Source organism: Leishmania donovani, chromosome 30 (genome assembly GCF_000227135.1).
Source record: "Leishmania donovani BPK282A1 complete genome, chromosome 30".
Classification (NCBI taxonomy): Eukaryota; Euglenozoa; class Kinetoplastea; order Trypanosomatida; family Trypanosomatidae; genus Leishmania; species Leishmania donovani.
Window position 1 is genome coordinate 1,006,177 of NC_018257.1, and position 18,785 is coordinate 1,024,961.

The window sequence follows — 18,785 nt, forward strand, 5'->3', positions numbered from 1 at the left end:
GAGAAGCGCTCTGATCTCCTGAGGTAAATCAAGCGTGTCGATGAATGTCTGCCCTGTTCTTAATATGCTGATGTTGAGTGAGAGACGGGTGAGGTGTGAGACGGCCAGCACACCTCACCTGAAAAAAAAAGTAGAGCACATGTGGTGGAATACACATAGTCCGCAGATTCCCCTCCTCTGCGCATGTGCGTGTGAAGCGGGGTGGAGGGGTGCATCTGTATCTCTCGGCGTGCACCAGCGTCCGTACACAAACGCTTCCCGGTAGCTCATCGCTCACGAGTAGGGATCGTCCGGATTCTGTAAAGAGTTATACCCCTCCTTGTGTCGCTGCGACATGCCCATAAACCGCAAGGTGACAAGCTGCGCCGTCCGCGCGCCTGCCGCCGCTGACTTGGCGCATGGAACAATGTCCATTACGTCACGCTTGCCGAGAACGTAATAGTTGTGCGCAGACACTGCCGCTTGATATAGGAGAAACAGAAACAAAGAAATCAGCAGCAGCCTTCGCAGCACCGGCGTGGACCGCGTCGGCTGCATGGTGTCTTTGCTGTCGCCACCACTGCTGGATGTGTTCGACGCGCTCGGCTTCGCCGCGTCACCTCCTTCCCACTCCCCGTAGCTCACAGACACCTGGGTAAAGTAGTACGGTGTGGCCGCATTCTCCATCGGAAAGGTGTACGCGAATAACACGGCGCCCCCGCTGGCAGCGCGCACAAGGTCGCCGGATGCGTAAACCTTATCCCCTGATCTGAACTTTTCGTCAGTACGGCCGTCGGCGCTGACACGAATGATGAGCGCATTCACGTTCGGCGGCAGCACCGCCTTGAAGTACATGGTCAGAGGCAGTTGCGGCGTGGCACGAAGCCTGCGCGGCACAGGAGCGATAAAGCTGTTGTCCGGCGCAACCGCCACGTGGCAGACGGGGCTGTTCGCAAAGAAGCTAAAAAATCGAAACGGGGTCGGGCCGTCGGTGCGCACACGCATCACACGCACCTCAATGTCCGTTCCAGCCGCTACGTTCGCGAGCTCCAAAATGCCGTTGTTGTCCGACACTTCCGTGAGCTGCGCCCCTTCTGAGATTCGGTAAGTTGCATTGATATACAGCCACCGCGCCAGCATGTTACCAAGATTGAGGGGGAAGGCACGTGCAATCAGGACGATTGCCTCGCCAGCTGCTGGTGCCTGCTCCACCGGGATGGTGTAGTGGTCATTGAACTCACCAGCGAAGCCGTGTTTCTCGGCGCAGAGCGGCGCCACAACCACTTCAGCACTCACCGGCGCGCACATCACCGTCAATAATGCAAGCAGCAAGATACCGGAGGCGAGAAGCGGCCCCGCCGCGCGCGGGCGGCGACTGCTCCCAGAGGCTAAGTCACTCATGTGTGTGCTTCTTCTTTGGCTGTCGTGTAGTGTGATGTCGATATGCATGCGCGTGCCTACTTGCGTATACGCGGAGAAGGAAAGCACTTTGGTTTTTACAAGAAGAAGGGAGGCGGTCCATGTGAAAATAAAGAGAATAGGGAATAGTTAGGCATGAAAAAAGATATACCCTAGCTGGGCAAGGCAAAGCAGAGATCGTGATGGCTACAGAGGAAGTCGGCGAGGCTGGGGCTGGGAGCTGGCACGCCGCGCCGTCACGCTTCCGAGAGAGTCATAGGGGCGACAGAGACATGCTGCTCGGGAGGCACCCGTTCCACACGATCACATGTCTGGACTCTTTTCGTTGTCTCCGCTTTTCGTGCGCACCTTAGCGGCACTGGATGCAGCGGGGTCACATGTATCACTGTGTGCGTCGGTGTTCATCCTCGCAACGGTCATGGGGGAACGTTTGGAGCTTGCATCGAGTAGTACATCAAGCGTGTAACCTTTACTGTCTTCTGCGGATGGCTTTTGCTGAAGTCTTGTCTTGAACAGGGCGGGGCGCTCCGTGGGCGCAAGGGCCGAAATTTCCTTCGGCTGCATGGCAGTAGTTGCGCTAGTCGCTCTTCTCCATTCGTGTGGCCGCTGCGCAGCCTGTGGGCAAGAGACGAAAAAGTGGTGTGCAGCAGTAGCAGGGGCGCAGCACAGGCTCCGCCGAGAGTATCAGGCACCCCCAGGACAGAAAAAAACCGCCCGACCGCTCGAGCGGCGACGAGCGCTCACACCGAGATCACCTTCACCTCAGCTCCTCTGTGCCGTTGATAGGGAGAGCTCTGGCGCGAGTTCCGCCAAATCGTGGGGCTGCGCGGTAGTGGCGACTCGATCTTCGAGTACGAGTACCCCGCCAGCCCAAGAAGTGTGAGGGAGATGCCGATCAGCTTCTTCTGCGGCATGTTGGCTGACACAAAGATGAAGTCTAGCACAAACACCAACGACGTCTTCAAGTAGCCAACAACGTTCATCGTCAGCGGCGACGTCTTTCCTACGAAGAGAAAGAAGGAGAAGTTCACGCCAAAGGCAAAGATGCAAGACAGCAGCACCGTCCACACCGTCTTGAAGGTGACCTCGTACGCGGCCAGCTTCTCACCGCCGTCCAGCGGAATCACCACGAGCAAGAGCATGACGGCGCTAAGGGGGGTTTCATAGATGAGCAGCTGCATCGGCTGCGCACCCAGCTCCACCTGCTTTGTCTTGCCCCAGATCGTGTAGAGGGAGTTGGCGATGATGGCGAGAAACGCCCACACCGTGCCCATCCAGTTCACATCCGTGTCAGCGTAGAAGGTGACGCCGACGCCGATGCACACGGGCAACAGCGACAGCAGTGTGCTCAGCTTCTCCCGCTTGCCATAGTGCACCCGCTCAACGAGAACAATCATGGGCGTGCAAAGAATCTTCAGCACCTGATACACGCTTACCGAGTTGGTTAGGAGAGAGAGGTTGTTGAAGACGACGTAGCCGCAGAAGGCGCAGCTGATGGGGAGCACCCGGCGGATCGAGAGCTTCTTCGGCGTGAACAGCTTGGCCCCGTACGCAAAGAAGACGCAGCCCAGAAATGTCGTGGTAAAGTGGATGATGGTAAGAACCGTACTAAACTCGAAGTGCGCCTCGACAAAGACGAACCGCTTGTTGACAATGATGACCCCGATGCTGCTCGTGATGTTCAGCAGCAAGCTGAAGAGCAGCGAGGCGGTGCTCATGGCTTTCGCTGCTGCTTCGCTGAGAGAGGGGGTGCGAATGTATGGGACCGCGTAGCACTACGTGCAGTGCAGGAATGCCACGCGCACGCCCGCCCCGTCTGCTTTTCTTGCTTCCCGTTCGACGCCACGAAGAGGTCAGTACACATGCACGTGCACACGCGTGCATGCAGCCCCAAAAAGAGCGGCGATAGGCGAATTCTAGAAGGGAAGCAGCGGGATGCGCACACGCACCTACACGAAAAAAAAAGGGAAAAGAAGGAGTGTAAGCACAAGTCGACGCGCACAGAGTTCAATGTAAGCGCAAGCAGGAAAAGAAAGAGATGCCTGCCTGCGCTGAGTAGCAGCAGCAGGAGCAGCACTAGCAACCACGCCCGTGGTGGCGAGGCCGCAGACGCATACGTTTCGTCACCTTTCCACTCTTTTCTCTATGTGCGTTTTTTTTTTTCGGTGTATCTGCCTTTCCTCCGTGCTGAGAACGTGCCAGCTTACCGGAAGAAAGGACGAGCAGCAGAGGAAGAGAAAGACACGGGCACGCACCCGCAAACAGAGAAGCGCAACCACAATTGTCAGTAAGTCATGAAAACCCTTGCGCGACATTCTCGCCTCTCGAACTGCTGCTCCTCTTCCACGATATGCCCTCATGTTCGCCGGCGGTCTCACCGTCGTATCAGGGCCCCGTACCCCACACTCTTTGTGGGGGAAGCCAAGCGCCTGCACAGCCCGCCCTCGGGGCACGGCTGGCCGACTCTCGGTGCCAGTGGACAGGTCTGGGCCGGTGCTGTGCCGAGGAGACCTGCGGGTCATGGCCACGCTTGTAACGACTCACTACAAATCGTGTCGACAGGTCGTCGAATGCACGCATCCGCCCACGTTTTATTCCTGCTCTTGCTGCGTTGCGGCGATGCCGAGTGTGATCCCGTACCTGGTCTGCGCTGCCTGCAGTGGAATCCAAGTGGGCGGAACGACGCCCAACGGTGCTGGCTGACCCGATATGTCCTTGATGAGCAGCCACCGTGCAGCAGTGGAAAGTAAACAGCTGGGACTGTGCACTCATATAGTTTGCTGACCTGTTCGCTGTCGAGTGGGCACGTTGGAGAGGAAATAAAAAAAAAAACTTGAATCTTCAACGATATTGGCGAGACGCAGGAGCAACCAGAAAACAGAAAGCAGAGAACACAAGAGGGGGATCTGTAGGCTAACGATGTGGAGCGTCACACGCGCAGCAACAGAATACAAAGAGTAGCAAGCATGCATGCATCATGTCTGTGGATAGGAGAGACACACGCGCACACCACAGTCGCTGCGTGCCACGCCAAAAGAGCCAAAAAAAAACCACAACAAAAAGAAAAGATGAGACGCCGGCAAGCAAAGAAAAGCGCACGCACTGGATGTGTGAGAGAGAGAATAGTGTGGAGAGGATGAGGTAAGAAGTCAAGGGAGATCGGTTGATGAAGACAGAGGGAGAAAGCGATATAGACATACTACTTATATGCATGTAAGTATCGATACGTATAGATGTGTATACACATCTGCAGAGGAGCGAGGCTGGAAGGGGCGGTAGGAGGTGAAAGATTAGAAGTCGCACAAAAGAGGTACCCCTGGTCTTTCCTCCCTCTTTCCGCTAAATGTATGCGTGCGTGTGCGTGTGCGTGGGGGTGGGGGAAAGGGGGGCTGACCGTGCGCAGCGTGTATATGTTGTCTGCTCTTCCTTATGTATGCATGGCCCGCTTCTCGGAGAGTGCTGTGATGTTGCCTCTCCCTTGTGATGCTGTGGCATGCTATGTATGTCTGTTTGTGCGTGTGCCCGTGGCTTCGTGGTTTCGCGGTGACGAAGCGCCCTCCGGAAGGGATGAAAGCGTGAGGCAGTCAAGAGAAAGGCGCACTGCGCACGCATCTCCGCGCAAAAGTACGGGCATAGAAAGCCACACGCGTGCCAGCAAGCATGCCGGCAGGATTCTGAAAGTACAACCAAAAAAAAAAAACAGGGAGCGTGAGGTGACCATGAGAGAAGCAGGGAAGGAGGGAAGAAACAATGAGGACTGGCAAGATGGGCGAACCACAAGTGGCGACGCGGCAATGCTGGGGAGGAGGGGGGGGGCAAGCATCTGTGCACACCCACCAAACAAGCGAGCAGGCCACACAGCCAAACGAAAAGAGATATGCACGGCGTAATACCTGTATCGGCCACGGCCAACGTACACACAAGCCGGTCAAGCACCTTTCTCTATGCCCTCTCCTCCTTTATTTAGAACAAGGGTTTGAGCTGTCCTTGCTGCTTGCCGTGCTGCTTAGCTCCAGCTGTCCCTTTACGGTGGTGGTGGTGGTGGTGGTAGATGGTTGGTGGCCAAAGATGGAGTGAGAGAAGAAGGCGATATATGTCGAGAGCGAATCTCATCTAAGGGCAAAGGCCCTGTGGAAGGCGAGGGAGGCGCGGCCAACAGAAGCAAGGAAAACGGAAAAGAGGAAGTGAAGGACAGATACACATCAAAGAAGCCTCCGATGTGCACTCCCTCTCTCTACACACGCACACAGACTCACGCAGGGAGAGAGAGATGGAGGCACAGAGAAGAGCGGGTTCATTCACCGGCATCTATGACCTCTACGAATGCACACGCTCACACTCCAATGGCACACCCATGGACGTTGATGAGGCGTCAACCAGGTGTGGGGAAATCAAGCACGTGCAGGGAGCAGCAGGCCCACTGAGACAGTTAGCAATGCGCACACTGCAAAGCTGCACGTGCGGCACACGGGCGTGGACGCGCCTCTCGTCTTCCCGTGAGCGCCTGCACTGTGTGTGTGTGTGTGCATGTGAATCAAATGCAGCGCACAACACCACAGCGCCACCTCTCTCGCACCTCTTCTATGCTCTGAGCTGGCGTGGACTGTCGTCGTCCAGCACACTACGCCCCAGCCCGCTACGTGGGCCAATGATAGGCGAGCGAACCGGTGTGGTGCCGCAGCTGACCGGAACAGCCAACGGCGCGCTGTAGGGGGCTGAGCGGCTCACATGCGCCTTTTCCTCCTCCACCCGGTCCATCCAGCGCTGACGCTCGCGCTCCACCACCCCATCCAGGTCGTGCAGCTTTCGTGTGAGCACGGCGCTGCGGTCCTTGCACGCCGCAACCTCTGTCATGGCCTCCTCCAAGCCCGACTGCATCTGCGCCAGTGCCGAGGCGCGCCGCTGCATTAGCTGGTTGAAGTACACCTCATTCTTCATGAAGGCGTCGACAACAGCGTTGGGGTTCTCGAGCAGGTGGCGGTTGACCGGACCGGCAGCTTGCTGAGCGGGGGTCAAGTGGATGCTGCTGCTAGTCGGGGCGGCGTGCGCAGCGGCTGTCTCAGGGCTGCGCATCGGCTGCAGAGACGGACTGGAACCCTTCTTCACAACGTCACTGCAGTTTCCCAGGTTCAGTGACGTGGATATTGTCGTGTTGGCAAGAGCTGCCCTCGCTGGAGACTCTCCTCCAGCGCGTTGCGGTGTGCGCATGGGGGACGTTGACTCCCCTGCCGATGGCGGTGCGGAGGAGGCGGGTGCCGGCATCGAAGCTGATGCCTCCGCGGCAGAGATTTCGCGGAGGTACGAAATAGGCACGAAGCCACGGCGGCGCGCGTCCATGGTTACTTCGACCTTTATCCAGCCATCCTGAGCGATGCCCTCCGTGGCACAGAGTATCTCGCCTTTGAAGACGGACAATTCCACGTCCTCCTCCGCCTGAAATTCGTGCGCCACGACGAAGTACCGCATCTGTTTATGCGTGCGTATGTATGTTCGTGTATATATGCGCGTATGGTAGCCTTGCCCGTCTTCGCGGTGCAAGAAAAAGGACAGCGACGGGACTTGAGTGTATGTGTGTGTGTGTGGTGGGGGAGGAGGGGGGTGGGGAACAGCCCTCTCTTACAGGGGCAATAGGAAGGGTGTAAGTCGTCGCTTTCCGTCACGAGAGCGGAGCAAGAGACGGCAGGAATGATGTGCGCGCGTTGAATGGATTGAGCAAGAGGGGCATGCAGGTCATGAGAGAGGAAGAGGCGGTGACACGTTCATTCCGCACCATCCCTGTGAGTGCACACGAGGGGGAAAGGATGAGAGCAAAGAGGCACCGCAGCCGGCCGCAGCGTTTGTGACAGGAGAAGCCTGGGGTTACCGGCAAGCGCCACACGAGCTCCGGCGCACATCAGTCCCCTCAACACGTGTCACCCACGAAGTACATCACGGCGGTGTCTGTGAGAGTCTTCAGCGTTTGAGACGGGAGTGACTCTCGATGCACCGCGAGTTGGGGAGGAAGAAAGGTGATGATGAGGTAGTGCGGTAATGCCGTGCTGGAGCACGGCGACCACAAGAGCGAAAGCCAACAGAGGAGGCAGAGGCTGGTGGGGTGGGTGCGGGCACACGGCGGAGTTGCAGGGGTGAGACGGGTCAGTAAAGCAACAGCACAACAGCATGACAGTGACAAGCGCAAAGAGCAGAAAGGGACAAGGAACTGAAAGAAAGCCCATTCGTTGTTTTGTTTTCCGCACATTAGTAACGGGGAACACATGCACTCCTAGGCACGCACGCACACACACACACATGCGCACACACAGAGGGATAGAGAGGGATGCGACAGCTCTCACAGCCACCAAAGATTTGCACAAAAAAAAACGCCTGTTGGCGACGCCTTGGCGAGCATGGGATGTGTGCAGACGAGACGAGCCCGCCTCCTTCCCCAAAAAAAAAAGGAAAGGAAAGAGGACGCGTCACTTGTGCTTAGCACATTTATAGATGTATGCACGCCTAGAAAAAAAAGACGTAACAGGATTCATACAGAAGTATATCGGCATATATATATATATATGTGTATCCATGTACATCTATATCCATTCAACGGTGGTATTAGCACTAGACATGAAGCCTTCAGCAACCTTGAAGACGAAGGTAGAAGCAGACGTCATCTGCATTGATGCCTTGCACACCAGGTGTTCTTTTTTGTGTGTATTTCAAGGGTGTCGTATGTACATATGCGTGTGTTTGTGTGAGAGAGAGATCAAGAAAAAAAAAAGTGCGAGTGTCATTGGGGGAAAGGAGACTGAGGAAGATGGCCACCACCCACCTTCCGCACCAAAAGAAAAAGGTGAGAGCCAGAGCTGGTGACATGCCTTATGCATTCCTCTTCCACTCCTTTGCTCGCGCCCGCTGTTTGGGTGGTGTAAAAACAATGGCATGGCTTACTACGCCTCGCCAAAAATTATTATAGACTTCCATCGCGTGCTCGATCACCCCGCCGCCGCCCGTTTCCCTACTCGGAGGTAGGGCAGGCGCACGGTGCCGCCCGTCGCCTTTTTTGACGGCCCTGTATGCGAGAGTCCATTTATGTTCGGTACAGCCACCACTGAGTTGGCCCGGTTCGGCGCGAGCTGGGCCTGACGATCGAGAAGGTAAAGGCAGTGAAGAGTAGTGGACATGGCGGGGTCTGCCCAGTCCCACATCGTCACCTCGTCCAGCGAGTCGGGCGTGACCTTACCTCTCCGCGTCACCGCCGTCGAAGCAACCTTGGTGTTGGCAACAGAGGCGGCTGCAAAAGAGGAGGGAACCTGAGCTGATGGCACTGAGGACGACAACGACGGTGGTAGCAGCGTCTCCGTATGCATCAGTGCGTTCTTCCGCCCTTTGTGAATGCAGGCACGCCATCGCCGGTCTGTCTCAGTATAACATACTTTCGGAACAACATCGATGACTGGTGACCGCGGCGGTGCACCCGGCTTCGACTCCAGCGAAAGCAGCTCATCTATCGCAACCATCGGATTCGCCTCCATGTGCTTGAGCGCTGGCGGGCAAGGCAATCGGCTTCGCCTCACCTGAAGACGCGTGTAATGCGCCGAGGCGTTGTTGAGTATGGCGCGATGAGCGCGGTTGCGGCGCGTGCAGACCTCGATGTCTTCCAAGACGGCACTGCCGACCGTGAAGGGCAGCTCGCAGCTGACAAGGGTAGTCGTGTTGGCCGCCGCCGTCGCGATTACTCGTCCCCCACATTCGGTCAATGAAGTTCCGAATAGCCGCACCGTCTCCACATCTGTTTCGACAAGAATGCGGGCCAGCGTCTCCGCACTCACGTCCGTCAGTCCGCAGTTGCGGCTCAAGTCCACAAAGGTCAGGTGCCTCATGGTCAAGATGGCAGGCCCGACGTAGAAGCGAAAGTCTTTGTCCAGGAGACCACAGTGCTGCGCCTCAAGAGCGATCAGGTGCGGATGTCGCTTAATGAGCGCGCAAAGCCCCGCGATCGCCGCGCTACCGAGCACGTTATCGGATACGCAGAGGTGAACGTAGCGATCGTTGTAGCGGAGGAACGTCCGCAGGGACTCCAGGACGCCGGCGGTGAGGCCACCGCGCTGATCGCTTAGATCGACGCACCGACGGTTCGGGTCCAGCACCTGCCTCAAAAGACCCATACGCGGCCAACTCTGCGTCTACTACGGCAAGCAACAAAAAGGGCCGTGGCCACAGATAATCCAACAAGTGCGCTGTACACACGTGTCGGTGTTGTGTGTAAACGGCTTAGAACATGAACAGGAAGAAGGGTGCGCAACGGGTTTTGAACGTGGCCCCAGCGGGCCAACCGACACACATGCACACCAGAGGAAAGCAAGCATATATGGAGGAGATCAATAACGGGAGCAGAAGGGGAGGAAGAGAGCGAAGGGGGAGCGTTACGGTGCAGTACATTAGTTTGCAGTCGTACCTAGCAAACTCGAGAGAGGCCGTACATGAACGCGCGCTAATCTCCATCCCGCACACCCTTTCCCGCCTCTCACGCAACGAAAAGCTGGCTCAGCGCCCATCCGCCACTTCGAGGGCTCTCTCACCACAACGCAAAGAGAAGAGAGGGCGGGATGAAGAGCGCGGAACGCTGCACGAGTTGGTAAGGGGACTGCGGCCGCAACGGGTGGAGTCGGAGAGAGTCAGAGACAGCGTGCTTGCCTGTTTTCTTGCTCCTCCTCCTTTTTGCTTGATTCTCTTCCCACTTTCGCCACTCGCCAAAAGAACGAAGGAAGTGAGGCGTCTGCATGTACGTGCCTGTGCTTGCGTGCGCGCGTGAGAGAGCAGCGGCCCAAAAAGGTGTACAGCACCTCCAAGAACATCGAGAAATAAGGGTTGGGAAATGGCCGCAAGAAATGTCTGCACACTGTCTCAGAAGTACGCACCGCATGCCTGCGGGGCTGTTTATTAAACATAATGGAGTCAGAGTGCTGCTGTCGCACCTGCTCCACTCTGCACTTCAGCTCTATTCGCAATTAAACATTCGAATTCGTGTGCAAAGACACTCGCTCGGCATCACCTCTTCCAGTGAGTCACGCGCAACACATGAACGGAGAAGTCGGCGTAGTGTGCGGAGGAGAAGAGCACCGAAGACGAGGCAATGAGAGGCACGCGGTCGCCCACTCGTGGCAGCAGTGTCCTCAGGGACAACCCACGGCAGTCGTCACTCAAACACAAACACACATGCACACACGCACACACACACACACATATATATATATATATATATGCGTACATCACAAAAGGAGAGAGAGGCAGCACTCGACAACAGCGAGAGAAACGGAAGAGCGCAAGCACAACCGGTGCGCAGCACGTGGCTGTTGGAGGTAGGATTACTAGCACAACGCGTTCCAGCATGCATCGTCGGAAAGGAGACAACAAGCGCACTTTAGCCGTTGTCTTCATCTTTCAGGTCGGTGGGCAGTACCAGTTCGGAGAACGTGTCGAACATGTTAGCACCTCCGTGACCCTCGTCACCGCCTTTGTCACCAGGCTCGGCTGCGGTCGAAAAATGATTCTGCAACCCCCGCGCTATGTGTGGTGCTGTGCGTTGCCCGCTATCCCCGTCACCTGGGCCACCGCTTGCTCCTCTGCCGCCAGCGCCAGACGAGCTTCGCCAAGGACGGCCGTTTTGCAGTGGTTTGTATGGCTGATGCAACCGCGCTGCCTCCTGCTCCGAGTGCTGCTGACTGATCTTGCGGCGCAGTGCCGGTGCCAGTACGGCGGAAGTCGGAAGCTGCGAAGGAGAGTACGGGACGTAAAAGACTCTTCCGTTGTCACCTTTGACGTTCTCGTCGCCCTTGGTGGCGCCGACGCCGTTCGCCGCGGGTCGCTCGTCGACCGCCTCTATCTCTAATGTGCTCGGCTTCCCCTCGCCCACGGCGCCGTTCACGTCGCCACGCGCCGCACGGCCCCACATGTCCCGCGCGCTACTGACTGAAAACGACGACCCCGCACGTCCAGCATCGCTGCCGCTTCCACCGCCACGCGCCACATCCGCCGACGCAGAAAAGAAGTCCCACAAGTTCTCCGCTTGACTCGCCGTGATAATTTGAGCCTCAACAAACTCTAGGAGGTGGTTGAACTGGATGGGTACGGGATCGCTGTCGCCATAGTCTGGCAGTCCCAGCGTCACTTGACGTGTCGTCAGCGACGCCAGCTTTAGTGACTCTTCGCCTGAGGTGCCGGTGCTCGCAAAGGTGTGAATGCCGTTGATGCTTGGCGAGGAGGCCGCCTCGGTTCCGATCGCCTCCTCTTTTCTCTCCGCTTCCCTGACTGACTCGCTGCTCGACCGCGCCTGCTCACGGGACTTGAATTTTGGTGCCAGCGCCAGCGGTGGGAGCGAGGGAGGCGGCGACAGCATTCCAAAGTAGGAGGTGGCATCCTCAGGGGCGGTGATCGGCCGAAAGTTCTCGCGTGTGAAGATGTGCGCCTTCGCGAAGTCCATCTTCTCTACCTGGTGTGAGCGACCGCCACCAACGTTGCCCTTGCCCCCACCACCAGCACCGTTTCGACCATGAGCACCGCCAGCACCACTGGCACCACCCCCTGCTGCGCCGCCGAGGGCTCCCCGCATTGGTGGATGCGGTGCTGGGTCTGGTGCCGTCTCGGCACGCCGTGGAATATTGCTCATAGCCCCCCGGTCCTCAAGCTTCATACCGCCCTTGCCCGGCCCCTTCGCGCGTGTCCTTCGCAGTTCTGCTTTGATCTGCTTCACCTGCTGCGCCCACGCCTTCTCTCGCTCTGCCTGTTTACGCTCCTGCTCCGCTGCCGCGGCAGCATGCGGGGACTCCGGAGGCGAGCGACGTGCAGGTCGCTCGGCAGGGGTGCTGTTCGTCCGCTTGCAAGGCAGTGGTGGTGCTGCGCTACCAGGCGTGCGGCCGCTGAGTGCACCGGTCGCGGTGCCAATAACGCTGTACTCGCGCGTAGGCGTCACCACGTCGAGCACGGCGGACATCTCAATCACGTCAGAGTCGTTGTGAGGGTTGAGCGGAGGGAGGATGCCACCAGCCAGTCGGGCAGTCGGACGCGGTGACACATACCGGGCGCCCAGAGCCTTCGCATTCGGAGTGCCGCCACCGCTGCCCAGCACCCGCGGCACGGCCTTCAAGCCGCCGCCAGGTGACAAGCGAGGGTGAGCGCCTCCAACGCCAGCATAGTCAGGGCTTTTCGTGCGGTCATTGAGAGGTGATTTGAAGTTTTCTCGGCCTGCCGTCATGGGGCTGCCAGACACGGCACCGGTTAGAAGGCCCAGTGGCGACTGGTGCCCGCGCGGCTCTGACGTGCGGCCGCTAGACGGGGCCCGCAAAGGGGTCGTGACACGACGCAGCGACGGCTTGGCCACGGCGGCGTTGCTGCTAGCTTGCCCCAACTTGTAGATGAGCTCTGTCGGTAAAGACTGCGTATCGTAGCCGCCATTACCTTTGTTCCTGCTGTGCCCACTTGCGTCGCTGCCGCCACCGCGCTCTCCCGACGTGCCACAAGTGAGTCGACCACAGTCGCTTGGGCGGCGCTCGAGCGGCGGCGCCTTCTTGCCTGCGCCCTCCTTTGTCATGCTAAAGTTTATAGGCAGCGAGTTCGTTTGGTATTCACCGCCGTTTGCGGCAGCCGTTGACCTGCTGCCACGAGTGTTGCACGGACCCGCGCCGCTGCTGGCGTCGCGCGATGCTGGCTGCCGACGTCCTCGAGGCGCGGGAGCTTTGCCGTTTTCACCACCGGTTCCCGGAGGCGCAGCACCACCGCCGCGCTCACGCGCTTCTGCAGATGTCTGGAACGTAGTCCGGAGGCGACGTGCAGGGGAGCCATCCACTTCAAATGTTCCTTGGCCTTTGCGGAAGGAGAAGTTGTATCGAGTGGATTCAACAGCCCCCGGGGCAACTGTGGTGCCCATCGTCGGGGGAGAAGGGCCGGCTACAGATGCTGTGACCGCCGTGGAGGCGGTCTGCGTTTTGTTCTCCGCATTCGCCGAAGAAGAGGTCGGCGGCACATTCACCTTGGGGTCACCCCACCGCTTGTCCTGCTTTCCTTTGGCACGGTGCTTCTCCGCCTTCAGCCGCTCGGCCTCCCGCACTTGCCGATCAAGCGCCGCCTTGAGAGCCTTCTGCTTTGCCTGCTTCTCTAAGGCCTCCTTGATTCGGTCCTCCGTCACCGCCACAGGACGAGAGTAGATGTAGCGGTCGCCATCCATGGCGCATACCCCTTTTTTCACCTGGCGTGCGCGTGTATGTATTGCGGTGCGTAATGTGTGTGCGGCGCTTCTGGAGGCGATGGGTGATGTGCGCGCTCCGGACGACGGCAAAGCAGCACTCGGGACAGCGAGGACCGAGTACGCGCCAAACCGTTCCCCAGCGGTCCGCTTTACCAAACCACAGCGCAACGAAAAACGTTTGCCGTCGCGATAAAAGAGGGAGGGGGAAGGGAAGTAAAACACAGGAACGGGCAGCGATAACGCGAGGCCCGCACGCAGAGGTAGAGTGGCGGAGTTGAAGGAAAGAGAGGGCAGGAAGTGCGGGGAAGGCAAAGGGGGGCGATGAAGACTCACATGCGCACCCACTCGGAAGAGAAAGAAAGACAGTAGCAGAAGGGGGGGGGGCAAATAAAAGACGAAAAAAAATGGAGAGAACAACGAAGCAAGAGAGCCACAGCACGACGGGGTGTGAGAAACGAGAAGACAACGAGAAATTAATAGAAAGGGGTGGGTGGGCGGGGTGATCTCTCACAGGCGCCGCGATAGTGACAGAGCAAGAGAGAGGAGGAGGAGGCGTGATGGAGGCAGCAGGAAAAGAGTGCGTGCATGAAAGAGCGCAAGCGGAAAAAGAATCACACACAATGAAAGTAGGGATGGACCGGAGAAACGAAAACGAGAGACAAATACCACCACCACCACCGCCCACACACAAAAAGAAAAGAGCAGAGAAACGTACAGGCAAACGCACGCCAAGTAGCCTGATGGAGAGGACAGGCACCAACACCACCAGAAACACACACAACACACACAGAAAACACAAGACGAAGAGAGTGACAGAGAGAAAAAAGAAACGAAAGAGGAAAATCTGAAGAGTACACGCAGACACCCACACACCAACATGCACACATACATGCACAAACTCAGGTGTTGGAGAGCGAGGGTTCGAGGTGTGCGGCGCGCTCTTGACCTGCTTAGACACTTCAAGAGGAAGACAATCAAAAATAGCTGGAGAAAGGAGAGACAAAGAGACGGGGGGGGGGGCTTGCTGGTAATGGTGTATGAAGTGGCAGGGGGGAGGAAGAAGAAATGGGAAGATATGAACGCTTGCGAGTTTCCCTTTTTGTGAGGGAGGGAGGGGGGTTCTTTGTTCGTGTGTATGTGTATGCTTATGTGCGTGTGCCGTCGAAGAACGCTTCACTGGCGTGCGTGTGTGTTTGCCTGTGGGTGTGGGGACGTGGTTGGGGAGTCACTGTGCTGGTGCGTGTCTGCGCACGCGCGCTGCGTGCCCGTGATGACTAAGATGCAGGGACAGGAGGACGAGTCCACGCACAAGCCACAGACCAACGATCAAGTGAAACAGAAAGAGAAAGGCGCGCGCAGGTGCTCTCTCTCTCTCTTCACGAACAGATGGGAGACGGTGTGTATCAACCCTGAAATGTCCATTCGTTGCACAATCCAGCGGACATTGGTGTGAGAAGGAGAGAAACAAAGAGGAGAGAATAAATGGAAGTGACCGTGCAGTGTGGGATGAAGCACAAGAACGAAACGCATGAAAAGGAAAGAGCTGCCGCCCGTGCGGCCGCGGACACAGCATCCAGCGCATACGATGAGAGGTGTGAGTCGCTTTACTTCTTGATCCGATATGAGCAGGCATACACACATACACAGACACATACAGGCATCTACGTCTGCAACGCTTACGTGCACACCCCCTCTCGTCCCATCCCCATCATCACAGCGGCGCCGCGTTGCACAAGTTCGGTGTGGGAGCTGGAGAAGTAGAAGAGTAGGGGGCGCGGCTCACACAGTGCTTTGAGCAACTTGCAGCGGCGATGGTTGTAGCATCGCATGAAGTACGGCAGACTTGCGTGTCGGCATCAAACTAAGCCGTATACACGCAGATACAGACTCGAAAGAACGCATGAATAATGGCGGAAAAGATGAGCGTGCGCAGACATGGCACACAGCTGAACGCGTTGGGAAAGACAAGACAAGCTGTGGCTGCGGCGCAGAGCTGCATCCCCATACCAATTAACAAAAGACCGTCTTTGGGGACCTATCCGAGAGCCCACTCGGGTTCAACCTCGCACGGCGTTTTCCTCCCCACCTCCTTTCCCTTACTGCTTCAGCCACTGACTCATCAGAGCGCTATACGCTTGATCCCGCTGCAGAAAGTTTGTGAGGAAGATCGTGTCATTCAGGTGCGTCTTCACCTCGATCGCATTCTCAAACATCTTCACCGACTTTGACTTGATAATATCTTTGATCTCGTCGTATTCGATGGAAAAGTGCGCGGCGGCCAAGGTGCTCTGAAAGCACAGCCAGTGCGGCGTGATGAACAAGTAGCCTTGCTTCAGCGCGGACCCTTCGACCCAGGCGCAGTTGAAGGAATCCAAGAGCGTCTCGCCAGCTAAGTCCGGAAACGACTTGCGAAAGACGCCCTCGATGTTGTTGCGCACCGCGCCGGTGACACCAGTGGCGTCGAGCAGGGCGCCGCCGACTGCGCGGCCCACCGTGAAGGGCGCCTTCAGCACTTCGAAGCCGCCTTGCACGGCCCCACGCGCAACACCGCCAAGTGATATTCCTGCGTCGCCAGCGGGCTGATTGAGCGAGGCGAGCTGGACTGGTGGTTGAAACGTCGTCGTGGCATCCAGCTCCTGCTTCGAAAAGAGCACCGTCTTATAGCCCGCCGCATTCTGTTTTTTGCGCCTCATGCGTGACACCGCCGCCTCGACTTCCGAGTCGGGGACCTCGACAAAGCCGGTATGCGCGAACCCGCTGCGCGAGAAGCTGAGGATGGCCGCTTGCTTCTGGGTCGGTATCTCTGCAGTGCGCATCTCAGAGTACACCATGCACGTCACTCGCGCAAACTCGGGTGCGCCGTCCACCAGCGTCACCATGTGCAGAACCTCATCCCGCGCAGCACCCATATTCAGCGAGTCTTGTATGATGGCGGTCGGGCCGACTCGCGGCGGCTGCTCGATGAGCGCGTACATTGTGTACAGGCGGCGCTCGTTGTCCTCGCTGCTGCCGATAGCCCACGCGCACGCCGGCAGGCTGGAGAGATCCGCTGCGTCTTCAACGATCACCTCGCCGGCGGGAGACGTGAATGGGTCCACCTCAGCGCAGTCGGTCTCCAGCACGTCACACAGGAAGTCGGCCTGCGTGTCCGCGCTGCCGAGAATGTAGTTGCAGTAGACAAAGTACGCCAAGCTGCCGGGGCGGATAAGGCGGATGTAATACGTGGAAACGGGCTCATTATAGGTGAAGCTGGCCAGGTTACTAAAGACGTTGGGGCGGGAGGCCATGACGACCGCCCCAAGTGCATCCTCCAGGGTGGAGGTGAGGAACAGGTAAGATGGTTCAGACTGCGCCAAGGCATTCAGGTCCTCCGGCGTCAGCTCCGCCAGTTCGTCGGCGACGGGGAGAACGGAGCGTGAGCTGCTCTTCTCAGGCCGTTGTGGCAAGGCTGTCTGAGCACCTGACTCCGCCGCCGCCGCCAAGCCGGCCATCGTGTCTTCGGCACTGCCGCGGCTAGACTGACTATTCGGCAACGGATCAAAGTTCTGTGTCCGCTTCGTGGTCGGCGTCGTCGCCGCCGTCGCGGATGCCTCTGCTTCGGCGGCAGTGGTAGCCTTCTTCTTTCGTCCCTTCTTGGGAGCGGCACCGCCAGGCGCTGATTCGCTGTAACAGTCGTGCGCTGGCGGTGGCTCTCCGTCCGCTACGTCATCCTCGAGCAGCTGGTGATTCCTGCGGCGCCCTGCATGCACAGTCGATACGGCCGCCGTTTCGGACACCTCACGCTCTCTGTCTGCTGTCGGCATCGCGCCCGTCGGGGCCGTGGAGGCGGTTGGCTCCCTGGTCGCCAGTGCGGTGTTAGAGACTGACGATTCTCTGAAGAACGCTGCCTTGCCGCGGCCCAAGCTCTCGCAGCCCTTGCCCCACCATGCATCAATCTCATTGTAGAATGCGCCCATCTGTGTCACGAAGGTGCTGAAAAAGTTCAACAGCAGTGGCTCCGCCGCCTCCGGATTGGCGGCCAGCACAGGTGCCATAGCCTCGCCCATGTTGACCAGATCCTCCAGACAGCTGGACAGGTTCGTGCACGCCCTCATCGCGAAGCGGCTCAGCTCACTTGCGGCAGCGAGCAGATCCGTCGTGGGGCCGGTGTTGCTTTGTATGCCATCTCGCAGGCCCTGTGACATGAGGGCCAGCTCGTCGCTGATGCCACGGTTGTGGGCGGAAATGTTCTGCACATGCTGCACGAAACTCCTCTGAATCTCAGCTGGAGTGCGGTTTTTCGCGCTCATGTTCGCTTCTCGGTCGAAGCGCGCACAATCGCAAAAGGAGTAACGGCAGCGGAGGACAAAGGATGTGTGTAGAGAAGAGGGTCAAGTCACCGCCTGCTGCCTGTGCGTAGTTTGGCTGGGTTTTTGTGTTCGTATTAGTCAGAAATAACAGCGGGCAAGGATCGGACAGGGGCATCAATCAGACCTGCGCACGGAGTACGAGTGCGTGAGAGGCTTAAACGGTACGAAAACAAAAACGTAAGCGAGGCAGAGCAGTAGCCCATCACCGCAGCGCCAAACGAACACAACGGTAAAGGTGAGAAACACTTCAAGCCCAGCCGCAACACTGAGACAAAACACGTGAAAGAGGCGGATGAGTAGCACAAATGCACAGAAAAAAAAAAGAACGCCGGCAGCGAGAGGAGGAGAGGCGACACGCAGTCTACAGTGCAAGATAAAAGCGCATACGAGTTCGACGAAGCTCGAGCTGCTCCACCGAAAGTTAGCGTTCGCGCCTTCGCGCAAATCCCTCCTCTGTCCTTGTTTCTTTTTCGAATTCCTCTGCTGACAGCGGCGCGGCCTGAGGCGAGTGCAGTTTGAGCGATGAGAAAGAGACAGAGAGGTAAGAAGGCGAGGTCGAGCAACGTAAGTCAGGCCGGAGGATTACAGTAAAGCATTGGGGGAGGGGTAAGAAAGTGAATGCACCGGCGTGTGGGGTGGCGAGTGGAGTCGTGAAGCGTTTTTCCTTGTACAAAGGGAAGCGATGATCAAGATGAAGCATTCGTGAGCGAGATACACGAGCAAACACGCAGGCACAATCAATAAATGACAGGCGGTGGCGATGGCGTGCAGAAGCGATGCAGCAGGCAGACGCTAGCGCGCACTAAGCACAAAGATGA

General features: G+C 57.8%; 6 protein-coding genes across 6 annotated transcripts; all 6 read right to left on the bottom strand.

Moving 5' to 3' along the window:
* Positions 1 to 273: 273 nt before the first annotated feature.
* Positions 274 to 1,380, bottom strand: LDBPK_302670 (hypothetical protein, conserved; the record flags this gene model as incomplete). The annotated part of the gene is made up of 1 exon (XM_003862930.1): positions 274 to 1,380. The coding sequence occupies one exon, from the start codon at positions 1,378 to 1,380 to the stop codon at positions 274 to 276; it is 1,107 nt and encodes a 368-aa protein (XP_003862978.1).
* Positions 1,381 to 2,138: 758 nt separating this feature from the next.
* On the bottom strand, positions 2,139 to 3,116 carry LDBPK_302680 (hypothetical protein, conserved; the record flags this gene model as incomplete). Its single annotated transcript, XM_003862931.1, has 1 exon — positions 2,139 to 3,116. The coding sequence occupies one exon, from the start codon at positions 3,114 to 3,116 to the stop codon at positions 2,139 to 2,141; it is 978 nt and encodes a 325-aa protein (XP_003862979.1).
* A 2,863-nt stretch (positions 3,117 to 5,979) lies between these two features.
* LDBPK_302690 (SH3 domain protein-like protein) lies at positions 5,980 to 6,864 on the bottom strand (the record flags this gene model as incomplete). Its single annotated transcript, XM_003862932.1, has 1 exon — positions 5,980 to 6,864. The coding sequence occupies one exon, from the start codon at positions 6,862 to 6,864 to the stop codon at positions 5,980 to 5,982; it is 885 nt and encodes a 294-aa protein (XP_003862980.1).
* Positions 6,865 to 8,369: 1,505 nt separating this feature from the next.
* On the bottom strand, positions 8,370 to 9,542 carry LDBPK_302700 (hypothetical protein, conserved; the record flags this gene model as incomplete). Its single annotated transcript, XM_003862933.1, has 1 exon — positions 8,370 to 9,542. The coding sequence occupies one exon, from the start codon at positions 9,540 to 9,542 to the stop codon at positions 8,370 to 8,372; it is 1,173 nt and encodes a 390-aa protein (XP_003862981.1).
* Positions 9,543 to 10,798: 1,256 nt separating this feature from the next.
* LDBPK_302710 (hypothetical protein, conserved) lies at positions 10,799 to 13,597 on the bottom strand (the record flags this gene model as incomplete). Its single annotated transcript, XM_003862934.1, has 1 exon — positions 10,799 to 13,597. One exon carries the CDS (start codon positions 13,595 to 13,597, stop codon positions 10,799 to 10,801), a length of 2,799 nt encoding a protein of 932 aa, XP_003862982.1.
* Positions 13,598 to 15,714: 2,117 nt separating this feature from the next.
* Positions 15,715 to 17,907, bottom strand: LDBPK_302720 (hypothetical protein, conserved; the record flags this gene model as incomplete). The annotated part of the gene is made up of 1 exon (XM_003862935.1): positions 15,715 to 17,907. One exon carries the CDS (start codon positions 17,905 to 17,907, stop codon positions 15,715 to 15,717), a length of 2,193 nt encoding a protein of 730 aa, XP_003862983.1.
* Between the last annotated feature and the right edge of the window lie 878 nt (positions 17,908 to 18,785).